The 24,681-nt window shown below is 53.8% G+C and overlaps 2 protein-coding genes across 2 annotated transcripts in view; one reads left to right on the forward strand and one right to left on the reverse strand.

Moving 5' to 3' along the window:
* The first annotated feature begins 1,444 nt into the window (after positions 1–1,444).
* LOC140254314 (prosaposin-like) lies at positions 1,445–8,089 on the forward strand. Its single transcript, XM_072340706.1, has 14 exons — positions 1,445–1,550; positions 4,478–4,602; positions 4,720–4,797; positions 4,879–5,004; positions 5,208–5,396; positions 5,531–5,674; positions 6,144–6,200; positions 6,333–6,341; positions 6,418–6,534; positions 6,608–6,685; positions 6,760–7,110; positions 7,188–7,268; positions 7,351–7,446; positions 7,527–8,089. The coding sequence occupies exons 1-14, from the start codon at positions 1,490–1,492 to the stop codon at positions 7,560–7,562; spliced, it is 1,548 nt and encodes a 515-aa protein (XP_072196807.1). The 5' UTR covers positions 1,445–1,489; the 3' UTR covers positions 7,563–8,089.
* A 749-nt stretch (positions 8,090–8,838) lies between these two features.
* CDH23 (cadherin related 23) overlaps positions 8,839–24,681 on the reverse strand; it is a 124,327-nt gene continuing 108,484 nt past the window's right edge. Inside the window, exons 39-68 of the mRNA XM_072339472.1 lie at positions 23,075–23,255; positions 21,874–22,007; positions 21,532–21,741; positions 21,102–21,209; positions 20,620–20,722; positions 19,699–19,824; positions 19,409–19,612; positions 18,743–19,201; positions 17,824–17,940; positions 17,306–17,530; positions 16,752–16,921; positions 16,466–16,603; positions 16,181–16,300; positions 15,656–15,833; positions 15,033–15,244; positions 14,379–14,573; positions 14,060–14,170; positions 13,715–13,844; positions 13,242–13,505; positions 12,971–13,132; positions 12,459–12,715; positions 12,041–12,138; positions 11,836–11,956; positions 11,620–11,699; positions 11,481–11,521; positions 11,154–11,214; positions 10,821–10,950; positions 10,593–10,715; positions 10,306–10,419; positions 8,839–9,868 (exon numbers count right to left, since the gene is read on the reverse strand). Coding sequence (XP_072195573.1) covers positions 9,548–9,868; positions 10,306–10,419; positions 10,593–10,715; positions 10,821–10,950; positions 11,154–11,214; positions 11,481–11,521; positions 11,620–11,699; positions 11,836–11,956; positions 12,041–12,138; positions 12,459–12,715; positions 12,971–13,132; positions 13,242–13,505; positions 13,715–13,844; positions 14,060–14,170; positions 14,379–14,573; positions 15,033–15,244; positions 15,656–15,833; positions 16,181–16,300; positions 16,466–16,603; positions 16,752–16,921; positions 17,306–17,530; positions 17,824–17,940; positions 18,743–19,201; positions 19,409–19,612; positions 19,699–19,824; positions 20,620–20,722; positions 21,102–21,209; positions 21,532–21,741; positions 21,874–22,007; positions 23,075–23,255 — 4,893 coding nt within the window. The 3' untranslated portion in view covers positions 8,839–9,547. The remainder of the gene's footprint in view (positions 9,869–10,305; positions 10,420–10,592; positions 10,716–10,820; positions 10,951–11,153; positions 11,215–11,480; positions 11,522–11,619; positions 11,700–11,835; positions 11,957–12,040; positions 12,139–12,458; positions 12,716–12,970; positions 13,133–13,241; positions 13,506–13,714; positions 13,845–14,059; positions 14,171–14,378; positions 14,574–15,032; positions 15,245–15,655; positions 15,834–16,180; positions 16,301–16,465; positions 16,604–16,751; positions 16,922–17,305; positions 17,531–17,823; positions 17,941–18,742; positions 19,202–19,408; positions 19,613–19,698; positions 19,825–20,619; positions 20,723–21,101; positions 21,210–21,531; positions 21,742–21,873; positions 22,008–23,074; positions 23,256–24,681) is intronic.

Raw genomic sequence — 24,681 nt, forward strand, 5'->3', positions numbered from 1 at the left:
GGAGCTCTGAAAACTCCAGTCCTGTTCAGGAAGTGCTGGCAACTGCTCCTCTTTGTGCAGCGCTTCAGGTGAGAAAGGGAGCTAACAGGGCTTCAGGAACAAGCAAACTCATTTTCACGGGGTTTCACTGAAAACCACTCAACTGCATCTTTTTCTTGCTACTTGTACATACTGAGAGTCTGGGTGGTGCTGACAGATACCGAGACAGGTTTATCTTTCCTGTTTGTATGCAGAACTCTGAAGCACTCACTGCTTCAAGTCCCTTAAAGGTGTACAGTATCTACAGCTTTCTGTCTTGGCAGGCTTGTGCTTCCAGTGGTGTATCCCAGCGGGGGTAGGCGATGGGTTGTCCTTAGCATGGCTGCCCCAGGAGAGGTACAGGTTGTCCCACTGCAGCACACGGTGTAGGATTGGGTCCTTTAAACTGGACGATGCTCTTTAACATGACTTCATTTTTAGGGGGGTGGATTGACACTTGCTCTTATCAGCTGGCAAGGTTGTAATTCCTGTGGGTTTTTTAGTAGCGAAGGACTCATGCCGCCAGCCTGTAGGGCAAGGTGGGCTGGGCGAAGTCCTGTGCTCCTGCTGGGAATCTCTTCAGTTTTCTCACTTCCTGTGGAATGTGGCACCTGACCCGCTTGAGTTAATGCGTGTGGGGGGGGATGTGCAGTTGCTTTCTGAAGAACATTGTCTTGATTTGTTGTTTTTTTTTTGCACAAAAGCTTCTTTAATGAACAATAAAAACCTCTGTAAACTGATAAGTCCGTTGTTTCCTTGGTGTGTGCTGGTTCCTCAAGGATCTTCTCAGAGTCCCTTTGCCTCAAAGGCAGAAGAGGGCACGTCCCACAGTGTCACCTGAAGCTTTTGCAGCAGAGGCAGGGCGATGCCAGGAATTCTGAGGCTGAGTGACAGCACTCATGTTTTGCATTGCACCGTGCGTGTCCCATCAAGCCTTTTTATATGGAGGACAGCTGTGGGCTTGCCAGGGATTGCTGCTGCTGGTCTCTTCCCTGGGTGAGCGCAATGCCTGCTGTGAGGCAACTCGGAGGTGTTGCAATTTCCATGCACGGGCTGGAGAGAGTTCTTGCTGGAGCTGTTTGCGAGTCAGCACTGAAGCCTGCTATCATTTAATGTGGCTTTCCTGCATCTTCCTTTCTTGTTTTTATTTTGATTGCAATATATTTCTTATAAATGTTTAATGACTCCATCGATTCTCTTGGCTAAACCTACTGGTCTTTAATACCTGTGCTGGCTTTGGGCCGTGAAATGAAACCTGGTTGCTTCTGACCTCCTGGGAATACCTGCCCGGCTCCGGTCCCTCCCTCCGCTTGCATACTGCTGCTGATTTTATAATCAGGGCATAACGAGGGGTGTGGTAATTGCTGTGCGTAGGTGTCGGTTCTCACTACTTCTCCCAGCTATTCCAAGATTCCTCAGTCTGGGAGAAGCACGGGGAGTAACCGGCACTGAGGACTGTCTTGGGAACAGCATGGCGAGCAAGTGGAGAGGCTGGGTGCTGATCCTCTCCGTGTGCCTGGGGTCCTACCAAGGTAAGGTCAGGCCTCGTGCGTAGGGCTCTTTCCTCAAGAGAGCCCAGAAAATGCCTCTGAACCCCAGAACTATTTCAAGCTATCTTGAGACTGTGTTCCTCCTCATAAAGGATCAGAAAGGTTCAAACTCAATAGCGTGCTTCCTCGTCCTTTGTGGTTTTGGGCACTCTCCAATGGGTTGTGCTTTGACTCCTGTTCACTTGGAATCGAGCATTCTGATTTTTGCCCTGGATGGTAGTTTTAAGGGTAGAAAATGGTTTCTGTGGGAGTCAGCAGAGCTGGTGCTCAAGGGGAGTGGAGGAGATGAGGCTGAAGTGGATGAGTCAATGTGGAATCTCGGCAGCTTGGCTACTGCCCTCTGTGCTGAGGCCTGGATGTGGATGTGTGCTGTGGGAGTCATTGCCTGTGCTATGGGGAACCAGAATAGCACATACCACTGTCTCTTGGGTTGGGGGGGGTAGGGAAGCAGGAAGCCTTTTCTGCTGAGCTTCCAAGCTGAGTCTTGGTGAGCTCTGGGTTACCGGGTGCAATATTGGAGAGCTCCTGGAGCCCTCACCAGCAAGGCTTTAGGGAGCAGATTCCCCAGGGAAAGCTTCCAGCCCCTACAATTGATTCTGTGATTCTCAGAAAGCAGAGGGGTCTGTATCCTGTAATCCTTGCTGCTGGGTTGGGGGGGTGGGTGGGACGGGAAAGTACGTAGAACATTCCTTGGGGAAGCCTCAGAGCTCTGTTGATGAAGGAAAGTGAACTCAAGACCTTTTGTGCACTTGTTATGGCCTCCCTCCCATTGGGCTGCGCAACCCGTGCAGTGCTGGCACTGCAGTGGATTTGTGCCCCCCACATGGGACGTGCTGGGGAGCATGGGCTGCTGGGAGCTCCCCACCAGCAACAGGACCAGCAGGAAAATTCACCTGTGTGCTCAGCATGTTGGGGCCAGCCTGCGGTGGGAGGGAGTGTGGTTCTCCCTTCCATGTTCTCCCCAGCACCTTATTTCCTCCTTCCTGGAGGCTTTTCCCACCAGCAATGTTAACATCACCTCTTCTTGGCCAGATCCTTGGATGGTTTAGGGGAAAAGCTGCATTTGGGGAGTGTACTGCTGGCTGGTAACTGGGGCGCAGGGCCCACGTGCCACCCCCAGGCTTGCACCACAACCGGTTCTCCGGGCTCAGCCGGCTCAGCTGTGGAACGCTCCTCCGCACCCTGCAACATGCTCAGGGCACAGCAGTGAATCCATCCCTACGTGTCCTCCACAGGGCTGTGCCCACCTGGGGCCATTTGTGTTCTTGGCCTCCAGCGTGGTGCTGGTAGAGGTGTCCATGTCCGTGGGTCAGACAGTTCGTGTCTGTTGGATTATGCAGAGCTGGGTCTGTGGGTCAAGCTGGGCCATCCCAATGTGCACACTCAGCATTTTTGGGTTGCGTGGTGCGTGCAATCCCTTCTGTGCTTACTCAGCATCTCGCAGGGTGAGCAGGTGACCCAACATCCATGAAAACAGTGATTAAAATGGACAGCTTTCCGATCTGGGAGGATGTGGCAGGTGGGAATGGAGTCGCAGGCTGCTTTGTGCTGGGGCTGCGTACCCCTATTTCCTATCTCTAGCATCATACTTCTGTGTGCAAGCTTGTTTTCCTTCACCAAAGCATAGAGAGGGATAACTGGCTTAAAAAAATAAAGGGTGGATTTTGCATCAACTCTCCCTTTTCTGCCGTAAATAAGTAAGTATCAGCAATAGATATTTTTATATGTAGTAAGCTCAGAAACAGGCTGCAGGTCACAATGCTTTGTCTCTTATCTTTTGAATGGCGCTGCCCCTTAGCTCCTGTCTGCCTTGCCGTTCCTGTTCAACACACCGTTGCTGCTCCTGTATCAGATGATGCAGTGAGCGCCTGCCTGTGTGGGACTGTTCCCATTGGACCCACCCTGCCCTGGGGCAGCCCAGCAGCAGCGCAGAGAGCTGTGCTAGCACTTTTGGGGCAGATGCATCTCATGGAGGGATGCTGCTTGCTCTGTCGTGCTTGCACAGAATGCATCCTGACATGCGGAGGTGGCAATTAAACAGCGATGCTGGGAGGTTCTTATCAGATGGCATTACACCATGCCTGGCCTGAGAGAGTGACGCTGTCACCCCCGGATTATTCATTTTGCAAGATTTAAGAGTGCTTTTTTTTATGGTGACACCTTACCGGGTGTATTCAGCCTTCCAGGCTGTGGGTGCCTCACATTCACTGTGATTATAAGATGGGAGGGAGGCTGCTGTGATGTGCGCCTGTCCTCATCGAGGATAACAAGTGATGTTGCAAAAGGAGAAGGAGGGAGAACTGGGGCTGCGTGAGCTTTGTGTGTCAGCAGCACATGGTATAGATAAAATAAAAGTAAGCAATGCTATTGTGAAATCTGAGGCTAGTCAGGGCAGGAGGAAGGAGCAGCATAGCATCACTCCTTGATGCCTTTGCAGCTGGGGATAGGATGGGATAGGATGGGGTGAGACAGAATGTGATGGTATGAGGGGGAGTGTGATGGAACAGGAAGTGATGTTAGGATGCAATGGGATGAGGTGGAACGGGATGGTATGAAATGGGAAGCAACGAGATGTGATAGGATAGAATGGGATGAGAAAAGGTGAGATGAAATGTGATGGGATTGTTGAAATGCAGATAGGATGAGTGGAATGGGATCGGATGAGGTGGGATGCAGTGAGATGGAATGGGGTGAGATGGAGGGGAAACTGTGATGGGATGTGATGGAATGGGATAGGATGAGCTGGGATGGGAAGAGATGGGATGGGATGCCATCTGATGAGAGGCAAGGACATGGGATAGGAGGTTTGCATGAAGCAGAGTGACAGTCCATGGGTTTGGGGGTCATGGCTGCCACCCTAGGGATCCACGTGTGTGCCTGGGTGCTGATGTTCTCTTCTCCTCCCCCAGCTGGGTCCAGCCCCCTCCCTGAGTGTGGCGAGCAGCCGGAGGAGTGGTGCCGTGATGTGGGGACGGCGGCCAAGTGCGGGGTGCTGGAGCTGTGCCGGCTCACTGTTTGGGACCAAGCACTAGGGGTAACTGCAACTGGGGGAATGCGTGGTATTGGCCTGTTTCTAACCCGGGGGGTGGAAGTTGGGAGGATGTGGAGGGTCTGGTGCCATGGCAGCATCCTGATGTGTTCTCTATCTCAGCAGAAAGGGGTCCCGTGCCACCTGTGCCAGGTGGTGGTGTCCATGGTGGGAAAAATCCTGCAGGACAACTCCACTGAGGTGGGTCCTCACTGGGGGCACAGGCTGCTGTCTCTCCATGTGTCTGCAGGACCAGCCATGAGTGCTCCCCTTTTCCTCTAGGAAAAGCTACGGGTCTTCTTGGATAAGAGATGCCAGTATCTGCCCTTCCAGGACTGGTCAGTCAAGTGCAAGAAGATGGTGGACACCGGTGTCCTCATCCTGGCCCAACTGGGCAAGCAAGTGCTGGTAACAGCCTGGGGACCTCTGCAGCAGGGAAACCCCTTGAGATACATGATGTGGGGAGATGGTGGGGGTATGCAGACCTGTAATGATGTGGGAGGCTGTGGACAATACCTCTGTAGGGAGGGGGTGTAAATAGGAGTGATGCTTTGGTGTGGGGATAAATGTTGATATGGTGATGCCCCCAGCCTGCTACCTCACTCCCACAGTCAGACCCAAAGGTGGTGTGCGGCACTATCAAGTTGTGTCAACCCCGGGGGGGCCATGAAGGGGCCCTGAAGTTTCAGGAACAGCCACCAGCCCCTGCTGACCCTGCACAGGACTTGGCCCAACTGGCTGTGCCCTTCATCAACGGCGTCCCACTCCTGCTCCAGCCCCAGGACCTGCCACATACCCAGGTACTGATAACTGCACCCCTCTTAATAATCCATTTATCAGTGCTTGTTCTACCATTTGGTGCTTTGGGTTAATGAGGACCCTGGAGCAAAACTGTTGGGGTTTGTTGTTGAGTTGTGTTGCTGTCATCCTGCAGGACACTGGGGACCTGTGTGAGGACTGCGCCCGACTGGTGGCAGCTGTGCAGTTGGAGCTGAGCAATGGGGCTACCACTGCCCGCTCACTGGTGGCACGTGCCAAGGAGGAGTGTGAAGGCCTGGGGCCCGTCCTGGCACAGAGGGTAATGCTGCTGCACCAGGGACATCCTAGTGGCTGCTGGGGCTGGGAGGTGGCAGAGGGCAGTGGTGGTCACCATGTCCCATCCTGGGGACTGTCCTGTTTGATATCTTTATTGATGACCCAAATGAGGGCACTGAGTGCACCCGCGGTAAGTTTGCAGATGATGCCAAGTTGGCAGGAAGAGTTGGTCTGCCTGGGGGTAGGAAGGCCATACAGAGGGATCTGGACAGGCTGGATCACTGGGTTGAGGCCAATGGGGTTCAACAGGACCAAGTGCCAGATCCTGCACTTTGGTTGCAATGCCCCTCTTGGGGCAGAGCAGCTGGAATGCTATGTGGAAGAAAAGGAAGTGTTCCAGAACTGTGGGGATGTGGCACTGAGGGACAGGGGTGGGCTGGGGTTGGGCTAAGTGACCTGAGAGGGCTTTTTCAACCTGAATGAATCTATAATCCTGTGCTCTCCCTGCACAGTGCAATTACTACCTGGACAAATACATGGACACAGCTGCCTGGATGCTCCAGCACTTGGTAAGTGGGAGAGCTGCTCCCCAGTGCTTCCTTTTACTTCTACAACTTTCTGGGTAGATCACATTGTTGCAATTCAGTTTTTAGTGATTGTTGTTTTATTCTTCTCTCTGCCCTCCATCTTCCCACCTCTAGCTGGCTGAGGTAAGCAAGATGCCCACTGACAGTCCAGTATGGCCAACACAGGTCCATGGGCTGAATGTGAGCCATGTCTCTGCAGGACCCACAGGAGCTCTGTGGCATGCTGGAGCTCTGCCCCACAGCAGAGCCAGGACCCCTGCACACTCTGCTCTCCAAAAAGATGGCCCAGCTCCTGGGCATGCTGCTCTCCAATACGGTATGGCCCCGTTCCCTTGGACAGTAAGGGTGGATGGGGTGAATGCAACTTAGCCCTTTTCTCTCCCTCCCAGGAGGCCACGCCGCTGTGCGAGATGTGCGAGTTTGCTGTGCGGACGGCTGAGAGCCTCCTGGAGAACAACATGACGGAGGTTAGTGGGGGCCATGGGGGGCTGCGGGCAGCAAGGGGAGTTCCCTGTGGCATCACCCCTTCCACACCCAACAGGAGCAGCTGGTGAATGACATCGAGAAGGTGTGCTACATGCTGCCGCACAGCGTCATTGGGCAGTGCAAGGACTTTGTGGATTCATATGGCAAGGCGGTGGTCATCATGCTGCTGGAGGCCACCGACCCGCAGGCTGTGTGCACCATGCTGCATGTCTGCCCGCACCAGGGGAAAGGCTGGGGGGCAGAGCTGGGGGCAGCACTGGAGCCAGCTGCTGGAGCCTTCTGCAACGTCTGCCAGATCCTCATCACCTACCTGGATAACGAGCTGCTGAAGAACGAGACGCTGATGGAACTGGGCGACATGCTGGAAAAGGGCTGTGAGCTGCTGCCCAGCCCACTCACCAGCACGGTCAGTGGGGCTGTGCCTGGGGTGGTCCCTGACTCCCCCCCCAGCACCAGGCTCACCCCAATCCCTCTCTCCTGCAGTGCGAGGCGCTGGTGGTGCAGTATGAGCCAGCGGCCGTGCGGCTTCTCGTGCAGATGATGGACCCTGACTTTGTCTGCACTGTGAGTGCAAACCTACACGTTGTGGTGGGACTGATAGCTCTCAGGGTACAACCTCACTCCTCCCCTATTTCTCCCTTGGCAGAAAATCCGAGCTTGTGACTCAGAGCTGACCTCAGCCCCCTGCGCCCAGGGACCTGACTACTGGTGCATCAGCATGGCCACTGCTACCGAGTGTGACGTAAGTGACAGCAGCAATCCTCCTGCCCGCTGCACACCCTGCAGCGGTGCAGCCCCCATCTGCCCCATCTCTCCCCACAGGCTGTGGAGCACTGCAGGCAGCATGTGTGGAACTAGGAGCACCTCCACCCTGGACCCCCCCTCCTTGGGATGTGGCTACAGCACCAGGGATGGGGTGTCCCGGAGGGTCCCTGCCATGTTCTGGGGCACTCCAGCCCACTCTGCCGCCTTCTTTTCCACCCCTGGGACTTGGATTTTTGGATCAGGTTAAGGGACTTTGTCTTGTTGTTGGGACTGAGCTCAGTGGTAGGCTTGTTTCAACATCCCCCCCATCATGCTACCTGCTGAGTGAAGCCTTTAGTCATCCCCTTTTGCATCCCACCCAGAACCGATACCAAAGCCTTGATCGGAGAAGCTCCATGGACTGGGATGGGCTCTGCTGCTGCAGCGCTGGTCCCAGTTTGCTGGTGCTCTCACTCCACGGGTCCCACATGATTTTTGGCAAGACCTTTGCTAGCCTCAGTCCCAGCTGGGCCGGCTTTTTAGTTTTATTGTTTTCCCATGGTCACCAGTTAAAGAAAGAAAGCAGATTCCACGTGCCTGGCTTCGCATGACTTCTGCAGTAGATGAATATTGCAGGTGGGAAGGAGAAGACATAGGCTGTGTTAGAAACATGCACAAGTGTGTTTTTAGATATATATACATATATGTTTATGTATATATGCACATATGCATGTGTATAAATATGTATGCATACATGTATATGTGTATATACGTATACACATATAAATATATATATAATGTATATACAGATAGGTAGACACTGCCCTGACACTGCCGCTGTGTCAGGATGGGCACAGCCTGCAGAAGGATGCAAACCCAGCACTGCAGGGCTAGGATGCGGGGTTCCCTATCTTCAGGGCAGCATGGGCTGCTATCCCCAGCCCTGGGCGTGGGATGCAACATGGGGTCACCTTCAATCTGCTGGTATGGGAGCCTTGCTGGAATATATATCTATAGTGTGGGCATCCCATGAACACACAAACAAGTGAGTTTTGGGGTTTCCTTCCCAGCAAACATCCTTCGCAGGGGATCCTGATGCCAAAGTGTGGTGCTGAGGCAGTGGTGTGCTGGCTTGTTCTCACCACACCACCAATAAACACCTCCATCAGCCCGGCTCTCATCTCCCTTCTCTTCTATGCATTGTAGTGATGCTTGGGGGATGTCACGTTTCTCCCCAAACCCAGCCTGTAAGGTTGGGTGGAGGGATGAATTAAGGGAATTAAAGGGCTTTCTTTTCAAAAGGTGGCTGTGGGACAGTGATCTTGTTTGCGCGGCCAGGAGTAAAGACAACAGGCAGCTTAACCAAAGCCATAAGGAGTGTATTTCTGATTCCTGTAACAGACCATTCCCAAAACTCTCCACAAGGTTACAGTTGGAAACAACCCCCAAATGAACAAACCCGAGAGCCAAAGAGAGGGGGAAGGACGAGGGGAAAAGGGTACGCACGAACACTCGACAGCCAGAAGCCCGCTATTGTCAGTCTCTGTCTTTTATCCACATCGTAACACATTTTGGTAAAGCCAGCAAAATGGAGCAATGTCTTCGGTTGGGTCTTTCCCTGCTGGAAAGGTGACAACAAGCAGTAATGCTGGGTGGGCTCGGGCCATGTCTGCTTGCCCAGCCCTAGGTGCCCACAGCTGATGTGCAATGGGCTTTGGTCCCAACATCGGTTGGCGTGGGGGATGCCTTGCCACTGCTGTGCCGCCTTCAGGTTGCCTTCACCCTCGTCCAGCCTCATAACGCTTGAGTTCATTGCATTCACTCAGCATTATTTAAAAAAAAAAGAAAAAAGTTCTATTTTTTTTTTTTTTTTTAATTAAAAAAATGAATGATTTAATGATTCGATGATACGCAAGGAAGGGCGAATCAGTCCGGAGAGTCCTCTCCCAGGGCCCAGCTCTCTTCAAGGCTGCTGGGTTGAAATGCAGGGACAGATAGAAAGGGGACTGAGTGCCAGTCTCAAATCCCCAGTACCTGCTGCCCCCCAGCTCTGTGCTCATCCCCCGCCATCCCTGGCTGGCCTGGGTGGGTGCCGCTGGTCATAGCTCAGTGATCTCCAGTGGGCTCTCCATGATCACCTCCCTCATCTTGTGCAGGGGGGTGGACTTGGCCGACTCAGTGCGGGCGTTGTGGTCGTAAGCCCCACAGTCGGCTGTCAAAGTCTCCAGCGAGCGCCCCAGTACCTTCTGGTCATCCTCAGGGAGGCTGTTGAGGTCAGAGGCCAGCAGCGTACCTGTACTGCCGTGCACCACATGGATGCCATCGGGGCCTTTCAGCTCTACTGGCTGCTTGTGCCGGAAGCGCAGGCTGCCCTGGCTGGGGCTGCGCTCCTCGTCCTCCTCCAGGTCCTTCTGGATGAGCTGCAAAACCCCACCAAGATATCACCAGATGTCCTAACTCCCTTCTGCACCTCTAAGAATCATAAACACTGGAAGTGCCAGTTAAATCGTCTGGTTTAGCTGTCAGCCCATCACCACTATGGCACTCAATCATGCTCAGAACACCTCCTCTTTTCTTGATCACTCCAGGGACTCCACCGCCTCCCTAGGCAGCCTTTGTCAGTGCATCACTGCTATTCCTGAGAAGGAGAGATCCAATCCTCCTCTTTCTGCACAGAGAGCTCCAGGATTGATCTCCCCTTGCTTATTCTGGAGAGCAGTTTTCTGTGCATCCAGATATTGCAAAGCTAGCCTTGGGCTGCACGAGGCCCTGTCACTGGGTTGTGGGGCCAGGAGGACACACTGCATCCCAAAGGGCACAGCAAGCATCTCCCCATGCCCACATACACCCCCTCTACCTCTGTGACCGAGGAGCGGTCCCCCTGACTGGAGGTGGCCTTATGCACCATCCGCTGGGCAAAGAGCCTTTTCAAGCGCATGTAATCATCCAGGACCACCTTCAGGAGAGAGCCCTGGGTGGAGGAGGAGAGAGGATGGGTTATGCAAGGGAGAGAGCTGTTTTTTGGAGGAAGTTTGGCCCCATCCTGGTGTTTCCTGCAGAAAAAAATCCCCCTCTGGTGTAGCACCTGGTGGGAGGAAGCAATGCTGGATTCACAGTGAGGATGCTCGTGGTGGGGACACTCACCTTGATGGGCCCCTCACGCATGATTTGCCCCAGCTTGGCAATGTTGTCATACTCCTGGATGGCAGCTCGCAGGTAGCGGTCATCCTCAGGCTTGGCAGCTGAGGGCTCCCTGCCAAAGGTGCCCTGGGGAAGGAGAGCGTGGCTTTGGTGCCAGCATGGGAATGGGCATAGAAATGGGTGAGCATCCCAAAAGAGGACCATAGGAGCAGGGCCGGGGCTGCATCTCACATGGGTCCTGGCTGGGCTGTTCCAGAGGTCGGTGATCTCACTCAGGTTCTCAGGCAGGTCATCTTCATGCTCCGCTTGTGCCGCCAGTTCCATGGTCCGGCAGAAGGGGTCCAGCCACACGGGGTTGGCCCTGCCTCAGGAGGGAAACAGTGCTCAGCCCAAGGGAGAGCAAGGAGAGGGCAGCTAGAGAACGCCCCAAACACTGTGCCCGGCTGAATCCCTTCATAAAGCAGAGGACTCTCCACCACCAGCACATCCCTGGCTGTAAAATATGGGTGCCTCATTGAGAGCATCCCTCAATGTATGAGGAAGCAGAGAGATAGGAGAACTCACCCGTCAAAGGAGTACTTGTTGGTGTTTGGCATGTCCATGATGTCCATGAAGCCTCTATTCCCTGCAAAAGGCAGGGGTGAAGGCTGCACAGCAGCTCAGCTGTATGCAAGCAGCAAAAAGCCACGGGCATAAGGCAGTTTCTTTATGAGGGGCATTCAGTGACCAAAAAGGCACTGATGGCAGGAAGAGCACACTGTGATGGGGCTGATGACAGGGAGCCTGGATGAGGGGAAAGCCTCCTACCGCCACACCTCAACATCTAGCACCATGCATGCCAGCCAGGCACCCTGCTGAGCCATGCAGCTGGAAAACCCCAGCCCTGCTCACCTGTGGAGCCCGCCACAATGGCTTTCAGCTTCCTTTTGTGCCTACAAAAGAAATAAGTACAGCAAATCAGGGGAGAAGATCAGGAAGTTGTCTGGAAGGAGCAGGACCAGCAGGTTAGTGGGAGCTGGGCACTACTCACACTGTGCGGTAGTACCAGTTCATGAGGATGAACAGCATGGCAGCCAGGAAGAGCAGGACAGCCAGCACGATGATCGCCATCTGGGAGAGACAGAGGGGTAGCGGCAACCTCCGGCGCTGACCCAGCTCCCCAGCACAGGCATCCCCCCACAGTTAATGGGGGACAACTTCTCTCCGGGTTGAGGGTGGCCAGTTCCAGCTCCAGGTGGGCCTTCACCTGCAGAGCTGAGAGGTCATCCGGGGCGCGGGCAGTGATGGCAGGCTGTACATCCAGCACGTTGTAGTTCCTGAAGAGGTTCCTCAGCTGCTCCTTGTTCTCATCGATCATCTGAATCACCCTGGGGAGAAAAAAAAAGTGCTTGGGCTTCTTAATGATGTCTGCAAGACTCCCCCTGGGCTCTGAGCAATGCTGGCTGACGTACCGCTCCACATCCAGGATGCGGTTGGTCTCCCTGTTCACCACATGGATCAGCAGCTCCGTCTGTGCGAAGTTCACCCGGCCTTTCTTGTCCACATGGAACTGGGGAGAGACATCAAGGTCTGCAATGCTGTAGAGGTGTCTCCTCAGGAGGCATCTCCTAAAGCATGCTCATGTATCACTGACCACATTCATGCAGGGACAGCCCTGTCCTCAGCTAGCAGTGTTTGGGATGTGTCCTCAGCCACAATGGCTGGTTTCAGAGCAGACACAGTGCTCCACAGCAACCAAGACTGGGGCTGGTACTTCACTTCCAGAACCTGAGGACCTTTCTACCAACACTGTGCCCTCGCAGGGGATCTCCCAAGCTATGTGTGAAAGGTGATCTGCCCCAAGAAATAACCTGCAGAACTGATGGTTACCTGCACATCATCTGTGTTAACAATGGCACCCGTGATGTTGGAAAGCAGACTGATGAACTCCTCCTCAAACTGCCTGACCTTATCAGGGATCTCATTGATGATGATTTTGACTCTCTGGTCATCCCGCAAGATGTAGATCCCCACAATGGCTGTGTCGTTGTGGCCCACCAGGTCAGAGGCCATGATGTCCACCACAAAATAGCCGGGGTTGTAGGCCGTGAAGAGATCGAAGGTTCTTAGGATGCCATCAAGAGTACCTAGGAAAAGGACAGCCAGAGGCCCAAGCTTAGTGCAGATACAGCAAAACGCTCACCTGAGGTCTCCACAAATGAACCTGCAAACCAGGGCTTGGCAGGTGACCTACAGAAGCTCTTGAAAGCCAGAGCCTATTTTGCAAGTGGAAGAAAGAGGATGGAGGAACAGCCATGCTGCCTAGTGACTATGGCTATGGAGGACATCTCTGACCATTGGATCATCTGGCCCTGTGCTCCTGTGGCATCCAGGCTACGCACCGATGCTGAAGATGTTGGCCACCTCCTCAGAATCATTAGAGTGCTGCTTGATGTAGCGGATCCCCAGGATGCTGTACAGGACCAGGCTGTTGTTGCCCACATCAGCATCCACTGCCAAGACCTTGATCAGTTCTGATCCCACCTTGGCATCTGTGGCCACCCCTTTGGGAGAGAGACAGAACATAGATCTGGTTCTCTGCTCCATTGCTTCTCCATCCCGTCATCACTGGGATTTCCCCTTGCCCCCCACCCAGGCACCAGCAGTCCTTACCTGCTGTGTACTCTGACTTGGTGAACTGGGGGGACTGATCATTGATGTCATCCAAGAAAATCCGCACCTCCTGAAGGGTCAGATCTGTGCTGAGGTCCCAGGACTGTGCTCTGCCTGCTCGCTGGCCTCGGGGTGGGGACCAGTTCCTCTGGCTGGATGCTTTGACGATTATGGAGTAGTAGGGCTCCTTCTCACGGTCCAGGTCACGCAGGACTTGCAGCTTCCCCTCTCGGCTCAGCTGGAAGTTGTTCTCTCTGTTCCCAGCTGCATGCAGAAAGGGGAGCTGAGCATTTTGGCTCGGCATGTGCTTTACCACATTAGAAATATGGTCAGCAGCCCAGGGGAGCTATGCAAACCCTCATAGAGCATGCAGGTGGGCATGGAATGCTTGGATCAGAACTGATGCAGAGGGACTCTAGGGATGGTAGCTTAGGACATCATCCTTTTTGGGGCATGCTGCATCCCCATCTCACCTGCTATGAAGTAGTAGACGATGGCATTGGAGCCCTCATCTGCATCCACTGCACCAGTGACGTTGCCCACCACGGTGCCAGGCTGCGAGTGCTCAGGGACAGAGAGTGCCTGGTACTGGGGACTGTCTTTCTGCCAAAGCCCAGGAGAAGGGAGGGAAGGCTTATTGTGGTGTATAGCCTTGAGTGCCCTCCCCCCCCACCACCATCTTTTTTTTGTTTTTGGCTTTTAAAGGCTAGAAGTGTCCAAACTCCATTGTGCTTCCCAACACGGTGATGCCCAGCAGTGCATGCTCCATCACATGCAGCCCCATCCCAGTACCCTCTGTGCCCTCCTTGATGCCTTACAGGTGGTCTGAGGAAGATAGGCTCGTTGTCATCAATGTCATCAAGAGCAACCTGGAGGGGCTGCATTGTCTCATAGGCTGGCTGACCCTGGTCAGAGGCCACAATGATCAGCTAGGGAGAGAATTAAAGTGCTGTTCAGGGCAAAGGCAAGCAGGGACACTGTCAAGGTCACATCCCTCTTGCATCCTCTGGTATCATTTGATAACCACCTGGCTCTTACTAAGGTGGCGGTGAGACATCTCCACTACAAGGACAGATGTCACCATCCCCAGCCACGGCCTGCACCCCACTAGTCCAGGTGTGCTATCACTTCACTCACGTTGTACACTGCTTGCTTCTCCCGGTCCAACCTCATGGCCGTCTGGATCAGCCCACTGACAGAATCAATGCTGAAATATTCCCAGTCCTTGTTGCCTGCCCCAGTTTTCAGGAGGCTGTACAGTACTGCCCCATTGAGGCCCTCATCCTTGTCCGTGGCATAGACCTCGTAGACATTGGAGCGCAGAGGGATTTCCTGTTGACACATGAGCAGCACCTCAGCCCCCAGACTGCAAGCCTGATTTCTTCTGGAATAGCTGCAGCTCTGGGTACTAGTTGGAGCCAAGCCTGGCTTCTCAGAAAGGAGAAACATCTTAAATGTCAGCCTTTTGGCCCATGTTTACAGCACACTCAGCATGCAGAGACTGGCTATTTCCCTATTTTGTACACTGCTGGGGTTTCTGTTCCCCAAGATATCCCTCTGGGCATCAGCTCTGCTCAGAGGCTGGTCTAACATCTAGACACAACCTCATCCCAGGAAACCCTTCCAGTTTTCACCAAAAGCAAGTGCCGACCCAGCCTCTTGCCACGTGTTAAAGTAAGGTCTTGTATCATCCCTGGTGGGTGTAGAGAGTGTGTTTGGCCACCAGCAAGACTGTGTGCCATAGTGTGCCACCTCTCTGCCTATCTCCCACCCTTCAAGTCCCAGATGTACCTCCTTGATGTGCAGAATGGTACCATTGGGTGGACGGATGAAGACAGGGCGGTTGTCATTGATGTCAATGACCTCTATGTGAAGCATAGTGGTCCCCCAGAGGGGAGGACGACCTTTGTCTGTGGCCACCACGGTCAGGTTGAATCTCTCATAAGACTGCAAGCGCCGCCGGGACGTGATAAGCCCAGAGTCTTTATTGATCTTGAAGGCCTCTGGAGACAAGCAAAACACACCTCAGGCTCTGGACACTTGACACTAAACAATGAATGGTATACTTTAGAATATGTCCACTAGATGAAGCACACCCCTTGCTAGTGGATAATCCCTATGATGGGGTGATGGATCAGAGCTGTCTGTCTGAGTCCAGGGTGAGGGTGCTTTCAGGATGCCAGTCTGGGGCATCCCTGTCCACCTGGCTGCTGAATTCTCACACCTGAGCAGCATCAAGGATGCTGTCCCCAGGCCACCCTGTTATGCTCAGTGCTGCTCAGGGATATACTGAATCTCAGGCACCATCTCTATCCACCTGCAACACCTTAACTCTTAATGGCCCCTACAACTCCTCACCATAACCCTGTATATCCCCCACCCACAGCGAGAAGCCAGCCTCCAGCGGCACCTACCTGCTCCGGGACCCTCAATGCTGTAGGTCACCACACCGTTGTCCCCCTCATCCAGGTCTGTTGCCGTCATGGTGATCACTGACGTACCCGCTGGCTCATTCTCATAGACACTGGTGCTGAACTGGCTCTTGCTAAACTGCGGTCTGAAGTCATTGATGTCCAGGACAGTGATCAGCACCTTCGACAAAGCCCAGCCCACTGTGTCACATGAGGATGGAGACCCCTTCCATGACTGCTACTGGAGCATGGTGCCCTTCCTGCTATTCATCTCGCTCTACTGGCCCAATTCCTGTCCCCAACAATGGAGACAAATGCAGCCGGGGCACCCATTCACTCCACGACCGGATGGAGCACTTGCAGACAATAGCACCCACCTCCCCTGCCCCTCCTGCTCCATCCACTCCCATGGATGCTTAGTGCCTGTAGTGCAAAGTCCACCTGCACTGTTAATCCCACAGCCCCATGTCCTGGGATCCTCTGCTCTTCCTTCAGGCTCATTCCTCCCTAGAGCTGGTGGTGACCTACCTGCACTGAGTTCTCCCTACGGTTACTGGAGATGTCCCCAGGGTTGTCCCTGGCCACAGCTGTCAGCGTGTAGTGATCCTTCTTCTCCCGGTCCAGGGCTGACAGGATGTAGATATCACCCTGCAGCACAGAGACCTTCAGCAGTGTCTTATCTGGCAGAGCTGGTACTTGACAAGGGACAGGCGGTGAGGTGCAGGAGTAAGGCTTCCCTGGGGCCATAGGGTGGGATCATCTCAGCCTCCCCACCCTTTTTCCCCTCTGTTCTAGCTTTAACTGGCTCCTTACCGTGTCAGGATTTATCCCAAACTTGCCCTCTCCATCCCCTAGGCTGTACTGGATGAGAGCAAAGCGCCCAGAATCTGCATCCGTGGCCTTGACCCTCAGGATGACTGTACCCAACGGCACATCCTCGAAGACAGCTTTCTGCAAGCAAAGGGAGCAGGGAGGGCTGGCTGTTGTACTGTTTGCCATTTTTGTAAGAAAAGTGAGTTAATAGCTAGCTAATCCACCAAGGCAATACTCAGGTGAATGCACCACTGCCCGGCTCTGCACAGATTTGGACCCGGCTCACCTGGTAGGAAGGCTGGCTGAAGATGGGGTTGTTGTCATTGATGTCTACTATCTGGAGGTACACAGGGATCTCAGCCGATCTGCGGGGAGAGCCGTTGTCGGAAGCTCGGACAGTGAAGTTCAGCCACTGCACCTCCTCGTAGTCCACTGTCCTGTTGGCCACGACCTTCCCTAGAGGATGGCAGACCCTGAAATGAGAAACCTGCCCCCAGATCCCCTCCTAACAAGCCTTTTCTGCACATAGAACATGGCTAGGTAGTGCTGATGGAATAAAGGAATCTCATATGCTATGAGCCAGGAGAGAAATTAAGTAAAGAAACCCTTCTATGGGCTAGCTACCACAGTGAGCTGGAAATCAGACAGCGCTTTTATGGAGCTCCCTATCTATTTGGTTAGATTTGGTACTCAGTTGCCAAATCCTGGCCAAATTTCTCATAGAAGTACTACAGCTTGTTCCCTTTTGGATTGGGCTGTGTCAAGGGGTTTCGGACACTCCATCTCTTCCCTGCTTTCCTCATAGAGGTTGTGGGGTGTGCACCTCCCCAGACCACCAACCTGCTGACTGATCTTCCAGGCAGACGTAGCCTTCTGGGGACAGGTCCAGCAGCTCATAGGTGATCTGCCCATTGGCCCCTTTGTCTGGGTCCACTGCTGAGATGGAGATGAGTGTGGTGCCCTGCGTGGCTCCCTCCAGGATCCGCTCGGTGAAATGGGTGACCCCGAATGGACGGAAGCGTGGCGTGTTGTCATTGACATCCAAGACGTTAATTGTCAGTTTGGCTGGGGAGAACATGGGGGAGAGGAGAGAAAAGGAGAAGTGAGAAAGAGAAGGGAAAGAAGGATGAAATGGTCCTAAAGAACATGAAACTCCAGGAAAGCCAACTAAACTGAACTGGCTCATCACAAGGAATGGCTGTCTTCAGCTGTGACCCTAGCTGGCTGTGGGACAGGCTCATTTACTTCAGCCCTAAGCTAGTCTGTGTGGCTGGCTCTGGGATGGTTGTCAAGGGCCATGAGGCCATACTGGTACCTGGGAAAGGCAACATGCACTCATGCCACGGGATCATGCTTACCATTGGGCACGCTGACTGAGCGGTCAATGACTTCACTGGCATTGTCATGGACAGAGATAGTGACCTCGTAGGTGGCCACAAGTTCCCGGTTGAGGGGAGTTTTGATCTTCACAGCTCCTGGAAACCCCAAGAGGTTTGAGTTAGAGGCTGCACTTTGTTGAGGACCCTAGGCAGACTGGCACCAGCTGACTGCTGCTTCTTCCTGTGTGTTCACACATTTACCTCTCCAATGGTTGAGCAGGGAAAACACTTGATAACTACATAAAGAGATGACTTCCCTCTCTGTACTGCTCATCTCCTGCCTTCCTGCCTGCTCTATTCTGCCCAGATAGCTGGGTCTCTCTCTCCTCTACCAAAGATTTTGCCTTGTGCAGACAAGAGGAATTTGGGAGCAACTTCTGCTGCATCACTGCATGATCATCATCTACCTTCATGCAACATCAAGGCACTTTTAATAGTCTTTCCTCACCTCCTTTCCACCAAGCGATTTTTTCTTTCCCATATCAGCTCCACGCTTCCAAAACACTCCTGGGGGAAGGCTCCTGGCCCTCCTGCCCTTGAGGCTGGTACCACTTACTCCATTCCCCCCATCCCAGTCCCCCCTCTGTGAGGGTGCCCACATCCAGTCTGCAAAGGCTGAGCAGCCACCGCCTGCCTGTCTGGCCACCTGCAATGATGATGGGTGAGATGGAAGGATGGCATGGAGGGAGAAACAGGTGTGGACACAGAGACAAACCTGGTGAGCCAAGAGCTGGAAAAAGGAAAGAAAAGGGTTAGATAAGCTGGAATAGCAGAGTGGGGAGGCAGGAGTTTAGTGTCATCACCCCATGCCTTGGGCACCTACCTCCAGGCAGAGAAAAAGAAGCAGAAGAGAGAAGAGGGATCCATGCTGCCCACGCCACCCTTCCCGCTCTCCTACCTGTCCTAAAATCCACCGTGAATGCTCCCTGCTGGTCAGGCACCAGTGCATCCGTGTCATCACGGGCCACAATCTCCAGCAGGTAGTACTCCAGGCGTGGATGGAGGTCCCGGTCGATGGCAGTCACCTCAGCAACCACGGTGCCAGGGGTGGCCGACTCAGGCACGCTGACCGTCTGGATGGGATTGATGAATTCAGGTCGGCAGTCATTGACATCATCAATAAGGATGCTGACGGTGGCAGTGCCTGAGAGAGCTGGCGTGCCCTGGTCCACGGCCACCACCGTCAGCCGGTAGGCATCACGCTCCTCCCGGTCAATGCTGAGGTTGGCCACACGGATCACCCCTGTGGTGGCATCAATCAGGAACCTGTCCTGGCCCCCGCCCTCAATCCTGTAATCCAGTTGCTTGTTGAGGCCACTGTCTGCATCCATGGCTGTCACCTGGAGGACGGAGAAGCCTAGAAAGGGGGAATGCAACCTGCTAAGTTAAGGGATGGAGGGCAATAGCAACCAGCCCCATTCCCAAGGAAAATGCCACCACGCAACATAGGTAGCCCTAGCTCCCAAACTGTCCCTTCAACCCCAACTCAGTCAAGCCCTGCAGTCAAAAGCCGCCTCCACATAGTCCTGTGGGTCACCCTGATGTCCCTGCTGTCCACCCTCACCTGGGGGACTGTTTTCCCTCAGCCGAGCTGTGATGAACACTGGCTGGAAGACAGGGCGGTTGTCATTGTCATCCAGGATGGTCACTGTGAGGCTAGCAGTGCTGTTCAGCCCTCCAGTGTCAAGCGCCACCAGCGTGAACTCCAGCAGTGGGTCCAGCAAAGCTTCACGGTCTATCACACCACCAGGCTTCACTGAAACAACACCTGGAAGAGCAGAAAAGTCTGGTTGCAGACCCCACTTCTGCCTGGTGGCCCTGGTCCAGGCACAGGGGCCTGCCTCACCATCTCACCTGTCCTATTGTTGATAATGAAGAGGTCTGGGGATGTCCCCAAGAGCTGGTAGGTCACCACAGCATTACTGCCCTGGTCGCCATCCAAAGCTAGGATGGGTCCATTGAGCATGGTGATTGGAGTCCCTGGATGGGACAACAAAGGTTAGGGAGGGTGGCAGGCCCCACAGAGCCCCCCCAGTCCCTCCCACCCTGGTGATGCATGAGGGACAGCAATGAACAAATGGAGGAGGTGACAGAGCGAGGCCTTGCAGGGCATGAAGGGGTGGCTGCTGCAGCCCTGCAGACTGGCACGTGGGGCCCAGACATGGCGGTGGGACATCCTGCTAAAAGCAAACAGACACATTCATCAAATCAGCTTCTGTGTGCTGTGGGATGGGGGCTCCTGGGGGTGGACAAATCCTTTGCCTGGGAGCAGCTACCAGGTAGGTGGGAGACATGTCTTGGAGCAGGGAGTGATTTAAAAGGCAGAAAGCAAGAAAGACATAAAAATAAGAGGAATATTCTTAGCACGTGGGCTGAGAACTGTCCATCTGGACAGGCTGGACTGTTTCATCTCCATCCCATTAAGCCAGACAGTTCCAGGTGCTAGTCCTGCCCCCTATAAGACTCACTGGCTGCCCACAGGGCTCCATTTGGACCATCATCTTGCTCTCTGCTGTTGAGCAGTTCCTAAACAGGGCTGATTCACTGCAAGCTTGCATCTTGCCTGTGCCAGAAAGTGTTCCCACTTGCTGCATAGACAAAAGCGACGGTCTCCTGCAGGCTGACCTCCCCTCACACTCAGCATCCCCTTCCCATTGACCTGCAGCCTCACCCTGCGTGGTGGCACCATTGGAGCACTGCCCGTGGTGCCTCCTCCATGGTGGCCAGGAGGCACTTTCCCTTGCCCGGCCCCCCAGGGAGTGAGGACAGACCTACCCGGGGGCGAGTTCTCCATCACCTCGGCCTGGTAGGAACTCTGGGTGAAGAGGGGGTGGTTGTCATTTTCATCCGCTATGGAAATGACCAGCAGGTCAAAATCCTAAAGGTTTGTGAAGGAAAATGGGGACAACAGGGTGATGACTGCAAGGTCCTTTCAGCAAGATCACCACCCACTTCTCCTACAGAACCGTGTTCCCCAGAACTGGAGCCCTGTGCAACCATGATGCCATGTTCCCCAGATCACCCAGGAGAGTCTACAGGGATGCCTGTTCCACAGCCAGAAATCCCTTCTTAGCCCAAACCCTCAAAAGATGGTGTTTGGGACATCCTGACAGATGTCACTGTGGTTTTTCAGCTCCCCAACCCAATACTGGTCCTCCATCCACGATGTCTACTGCTGTTGCATGGAGTCAGCAGGAGCCCCTTCTCCCACACCCTGCCTCCTGCACTGCTGGAGGCCTGGTGGTGTCTGTAATTACCCGCCTGGCATTGCGGATGTTCTCGGGGTTGTCCTTCACAGTGATGGTCAGCCTGTACTCTGCCACCCGCTCTCTGTCCAAAGGGCGGTTTACGTAGATGATGCCGGTCTACCGAGAAAAAAGGAGAAAATAGGTACAAGAGACTTGAGGCAGGCTTTACCTGCTGGTGAATGCATCCTATGGAATGCATAGACCAGAGCAGTTCTGCCTGGTGCCACAGAGTCCTTGAGGACCCACCAGACTTTAGGGCCCCATATCTCTACACAGCCCCACTTTGGTGGCTGGTGCACTTACGACCCATAGATCTTCACTTTCCTTAGCTCTGGGGAGCCCTACACCCTTCCCAGGGTGCAAGACAGCCCATGGGGGAAAAGAAGGGAGCTGTGCCCACCCTACAACCCCTGGTGCCCAAACCCTTAATGGGGCGTACGGTGCTGTTGATGTAGAAGGCACTCTCTTTGTTGCCAGCAGTTATGTCGAAGGTAAGGAGGGCGTTTGGGCCCTGGTCTGCATCTCGGGCAAGGATGCGTGTGACGAAGCTGGAGACAGGGGCGTGCTCACTGAGGGTGATGTTCATTGGCAGGTTGAGGAGCACAGGATCATTGTCATTAATGTCCAGCACACGCACACCCACCAGCATCTGCAGGGGCAGAGAAGAAGTACAGGCTCTGATAGGGAGCACTTGTCTATTCCTCTCATCTCCTTCCTGGAGGAAGGAGTTGGGGACACAAAATGGTGGCTTGCTGGTCACCGTGTGTCCCTGTGGACTCACCGTGGAGCTGAGGGGGGGCACACCCCGGTCCCGGGCAGAGATGGTGAGGTTGTAGAAGGGGATGTTCTCACGGTCCAGCTCAGCATCCTTCCGCACCCGCAGCTCCCCTTCCACTGGGGAGATCACAAACTCCCCTGCCAGAGATGGCAGGGCCATGGCTTGCACCGCGCCACCCCACCCAAGGGGACACGGGACATGCACCCTGGTTCTGAGGTTGGCTCTGGCCACAGGGAGGGGTGTGCTTTGTGGACCAGGGGACAGCCCCATTGCTAGGGAAACAGGGTAGAGGGGTCTATCTCAGGGCCCGACATCCTTGCCAGGAGAGGAGGAGCTGGGTAGGGGGACTGAATGGCAAAAATAAAAGGGTGCTCACAGTCCTTTCTAAAGATGCCAAAAAGCCCTCCAAGCACCTGTTTGTGCCTGGGCAGGGGGCCTGCATGGCATGGATGGCCCCAGAGCCAAGGGGCCGCTTCTCAGTTGTTCTGGAAATGTTTTGCAGCCAGGGTCAGCTGGTAGACGGGACTGGGCTCTGCCTTCCAGAGAGCCTTGGCTGCCATCACCAGACACTTTGGCCAGGCTGAAGGGGGGGGCAAGGGGGGGGCAGAGCGGTGACAGCTGTAGCTACATCCCCTCAGCTGCCATGCAGCTGGAGACACTCGCAGCTGCTCTGCCATCTGCTCTGGTGCTGTAGCTTTGCCATGAGTTACAGGGACATTCAGACCCCAAGACATCCTGCAGTGCTGCTGTATGCTTACATTTCTCAGTTTCTCTTTCTGCGCTATTTATTTGCTGCATTCGTTGCTCAGCAGATTCCTCCCTCCACCTCCTCTCCCCCAAGCTGGGCTTGGGCAAGCCCATGCCCCCATCCCTGGCCACTAACAGGTTAAGTTTCCTGTTGCTCAAAACAGGATTTCCTGGTGTCGAAAGGCAGAATTTGCAGAAGCAGCCAGCTGGGAGGATGGCTTTTCTGAAAGGCTTCCGCCTGCACTCCGCAACTCCTCCACCCACCCCCCTCCCTGCCTGGTGGCAAAGCTCTGCTTCAGAAAACCACACAATAAAGCAAAAAAAGGAAGGCGAGCCCATCCTTTCCATAAGCGTGGGCTGCACACCGTGTTCCCCGTAGGGCAGGGCAAGAGGGATGGGGCTGTACCACTACCTCCAGCACACAGTTAAGGAGCTAGCATTCCATGTCCCTGCTCACCCAGAGGGTCCCCAGCGATGATGCTGTACTCCACCTGCCCACCGGGCCCCGAGTCCCCATCATGGGCCAGGAAGGTCCAGATGCGTGGGCCAGGCTGTCCCTCTGTCACGTCGAAGGGGCCCTCATAGAGTCGTGGGAAAGTGGGACAGTTATCATTGATGTCGTTGAGATTCACCAGCACCTGCAGGAGAGGGAAGAGAGTACAGGGGGCTGGGAGAGGGCACTGGCCACGTGCCCATTGCTGGATGGGGCTACCAGTGGAAAACTCCACATCCACATCCTAACAATCTCAAATTGGAATGGAAACATTGGAGAAATGTGCTTGTCCACAAAAGAAATGAGTTCACAGAGAGCTGTTCTCTGCAGCCAGCTGTTCTCCAGCTTTCTGAAAGGCTTGCTCACTCCTTTCCCTCCTGGACAATCAAGGGCTTCACCTCTCATGATGAGCAAATGAGAAAAAATGTGCAGATTGCATGTTTATTCAAACACAAGACAACACCAACGCAGTTGGCTTACCATCCCTTTCCATGACACATTTAGCTGGCTGGACATCAGTGAGCCTACATGTCTCAAAAAAGCATCAACAGTTTTGGGACAAAGCAGAGCACGGTATGAGCACAGCCATCATGGCCATCAGCCAGGCTGAGCTCGAGTCTTTCAGGCATTTGGCCTTCCAGCTGAGTCACCCTCCACAAAACTTGTTTATATATCTGTACTTCACTGTATCACAGAGAGAGTTAAGCCCTTTTGGGCACTTGCATGGCAAAGAATGCCAGCCTGAGGAGAGAGTCTCTGGTGGCAGGTGAAAGCCTGAGCTTATGGAGCACTCGAAGAGGCTTCTCCAACTCTTCTAGCTGGCCATATGGGTTTTATGGATGGCTATGAAGAAGATGCTAAACAGGAGATGCTTTTTGATCTCCTGGATTGAGAGTCATAAGGTTTGTCATATGGACATTTGGTACCGGCTAAATCTAATCCTTAAAGACCATATCTGAGTGTCTGCTCCGTTTCCTAGCAGCAGAGAAAACAAATACTGGCATGCCTTATCAGGGAGATGGATTTCCCATCACTTGTGATCCAAAATAATCACTAAATCTTCTCCTGAAAGCTCTGCTTTCAAACTGCACTGGCATAGCTACATGGGCGGCACGGGGAGGATGTTTCCTCTCCTGTCTAGTCCTGGTTCTTGTTGCTGACAAAGCTTCCAAGTTCACATCTCACTGTGGTCAAGGGAAAGCTCTGCCTTTGCCTGCAGCATGCCAAGAGCTGCTGCCTCCCCTGCCCTGTCCTGCAGGCTCCAAAATCACTTTGGATGTGGACAAAACCATACAGCCTGAAAAGAAAATATATCAAAATCACATTTGGATTTCATCCACAGAAATAATCAGCGTGTTCAATTTGTGCAAAACAAGAGCTTTGGAACTGCCAGCCACCATCCTTTCCTTGAGCAAAACCTGACTGATCTTGGAGCAGAACAAAAGAGTTTGGGACACTGCAAGACAAAGGATGAGATGCTCTCAGTAACCTCCCTAGATGGAATGAAACAGGAATTTGGAAAGCAGACGAATAATGGTGGCTGAACCCAACCATGAGCACCCTGTTTTGCA

The sequence above is a fragment of the Excalfactoria chinensis genome, chromosome 6 (assembly GCF_039878825.1).
Source record: "Excalfactoria chinensis isolate bCotChi1 chromosome 6, bCotChi1.hap2, whole genome shotgun sequence".
Classification (NCBI taxonomy): Eukaryota; Metazoa; Chordata; class Aves; order Galliformes; family Phasianidae; genus Excalfactoria; species Excalfactoria chinensis.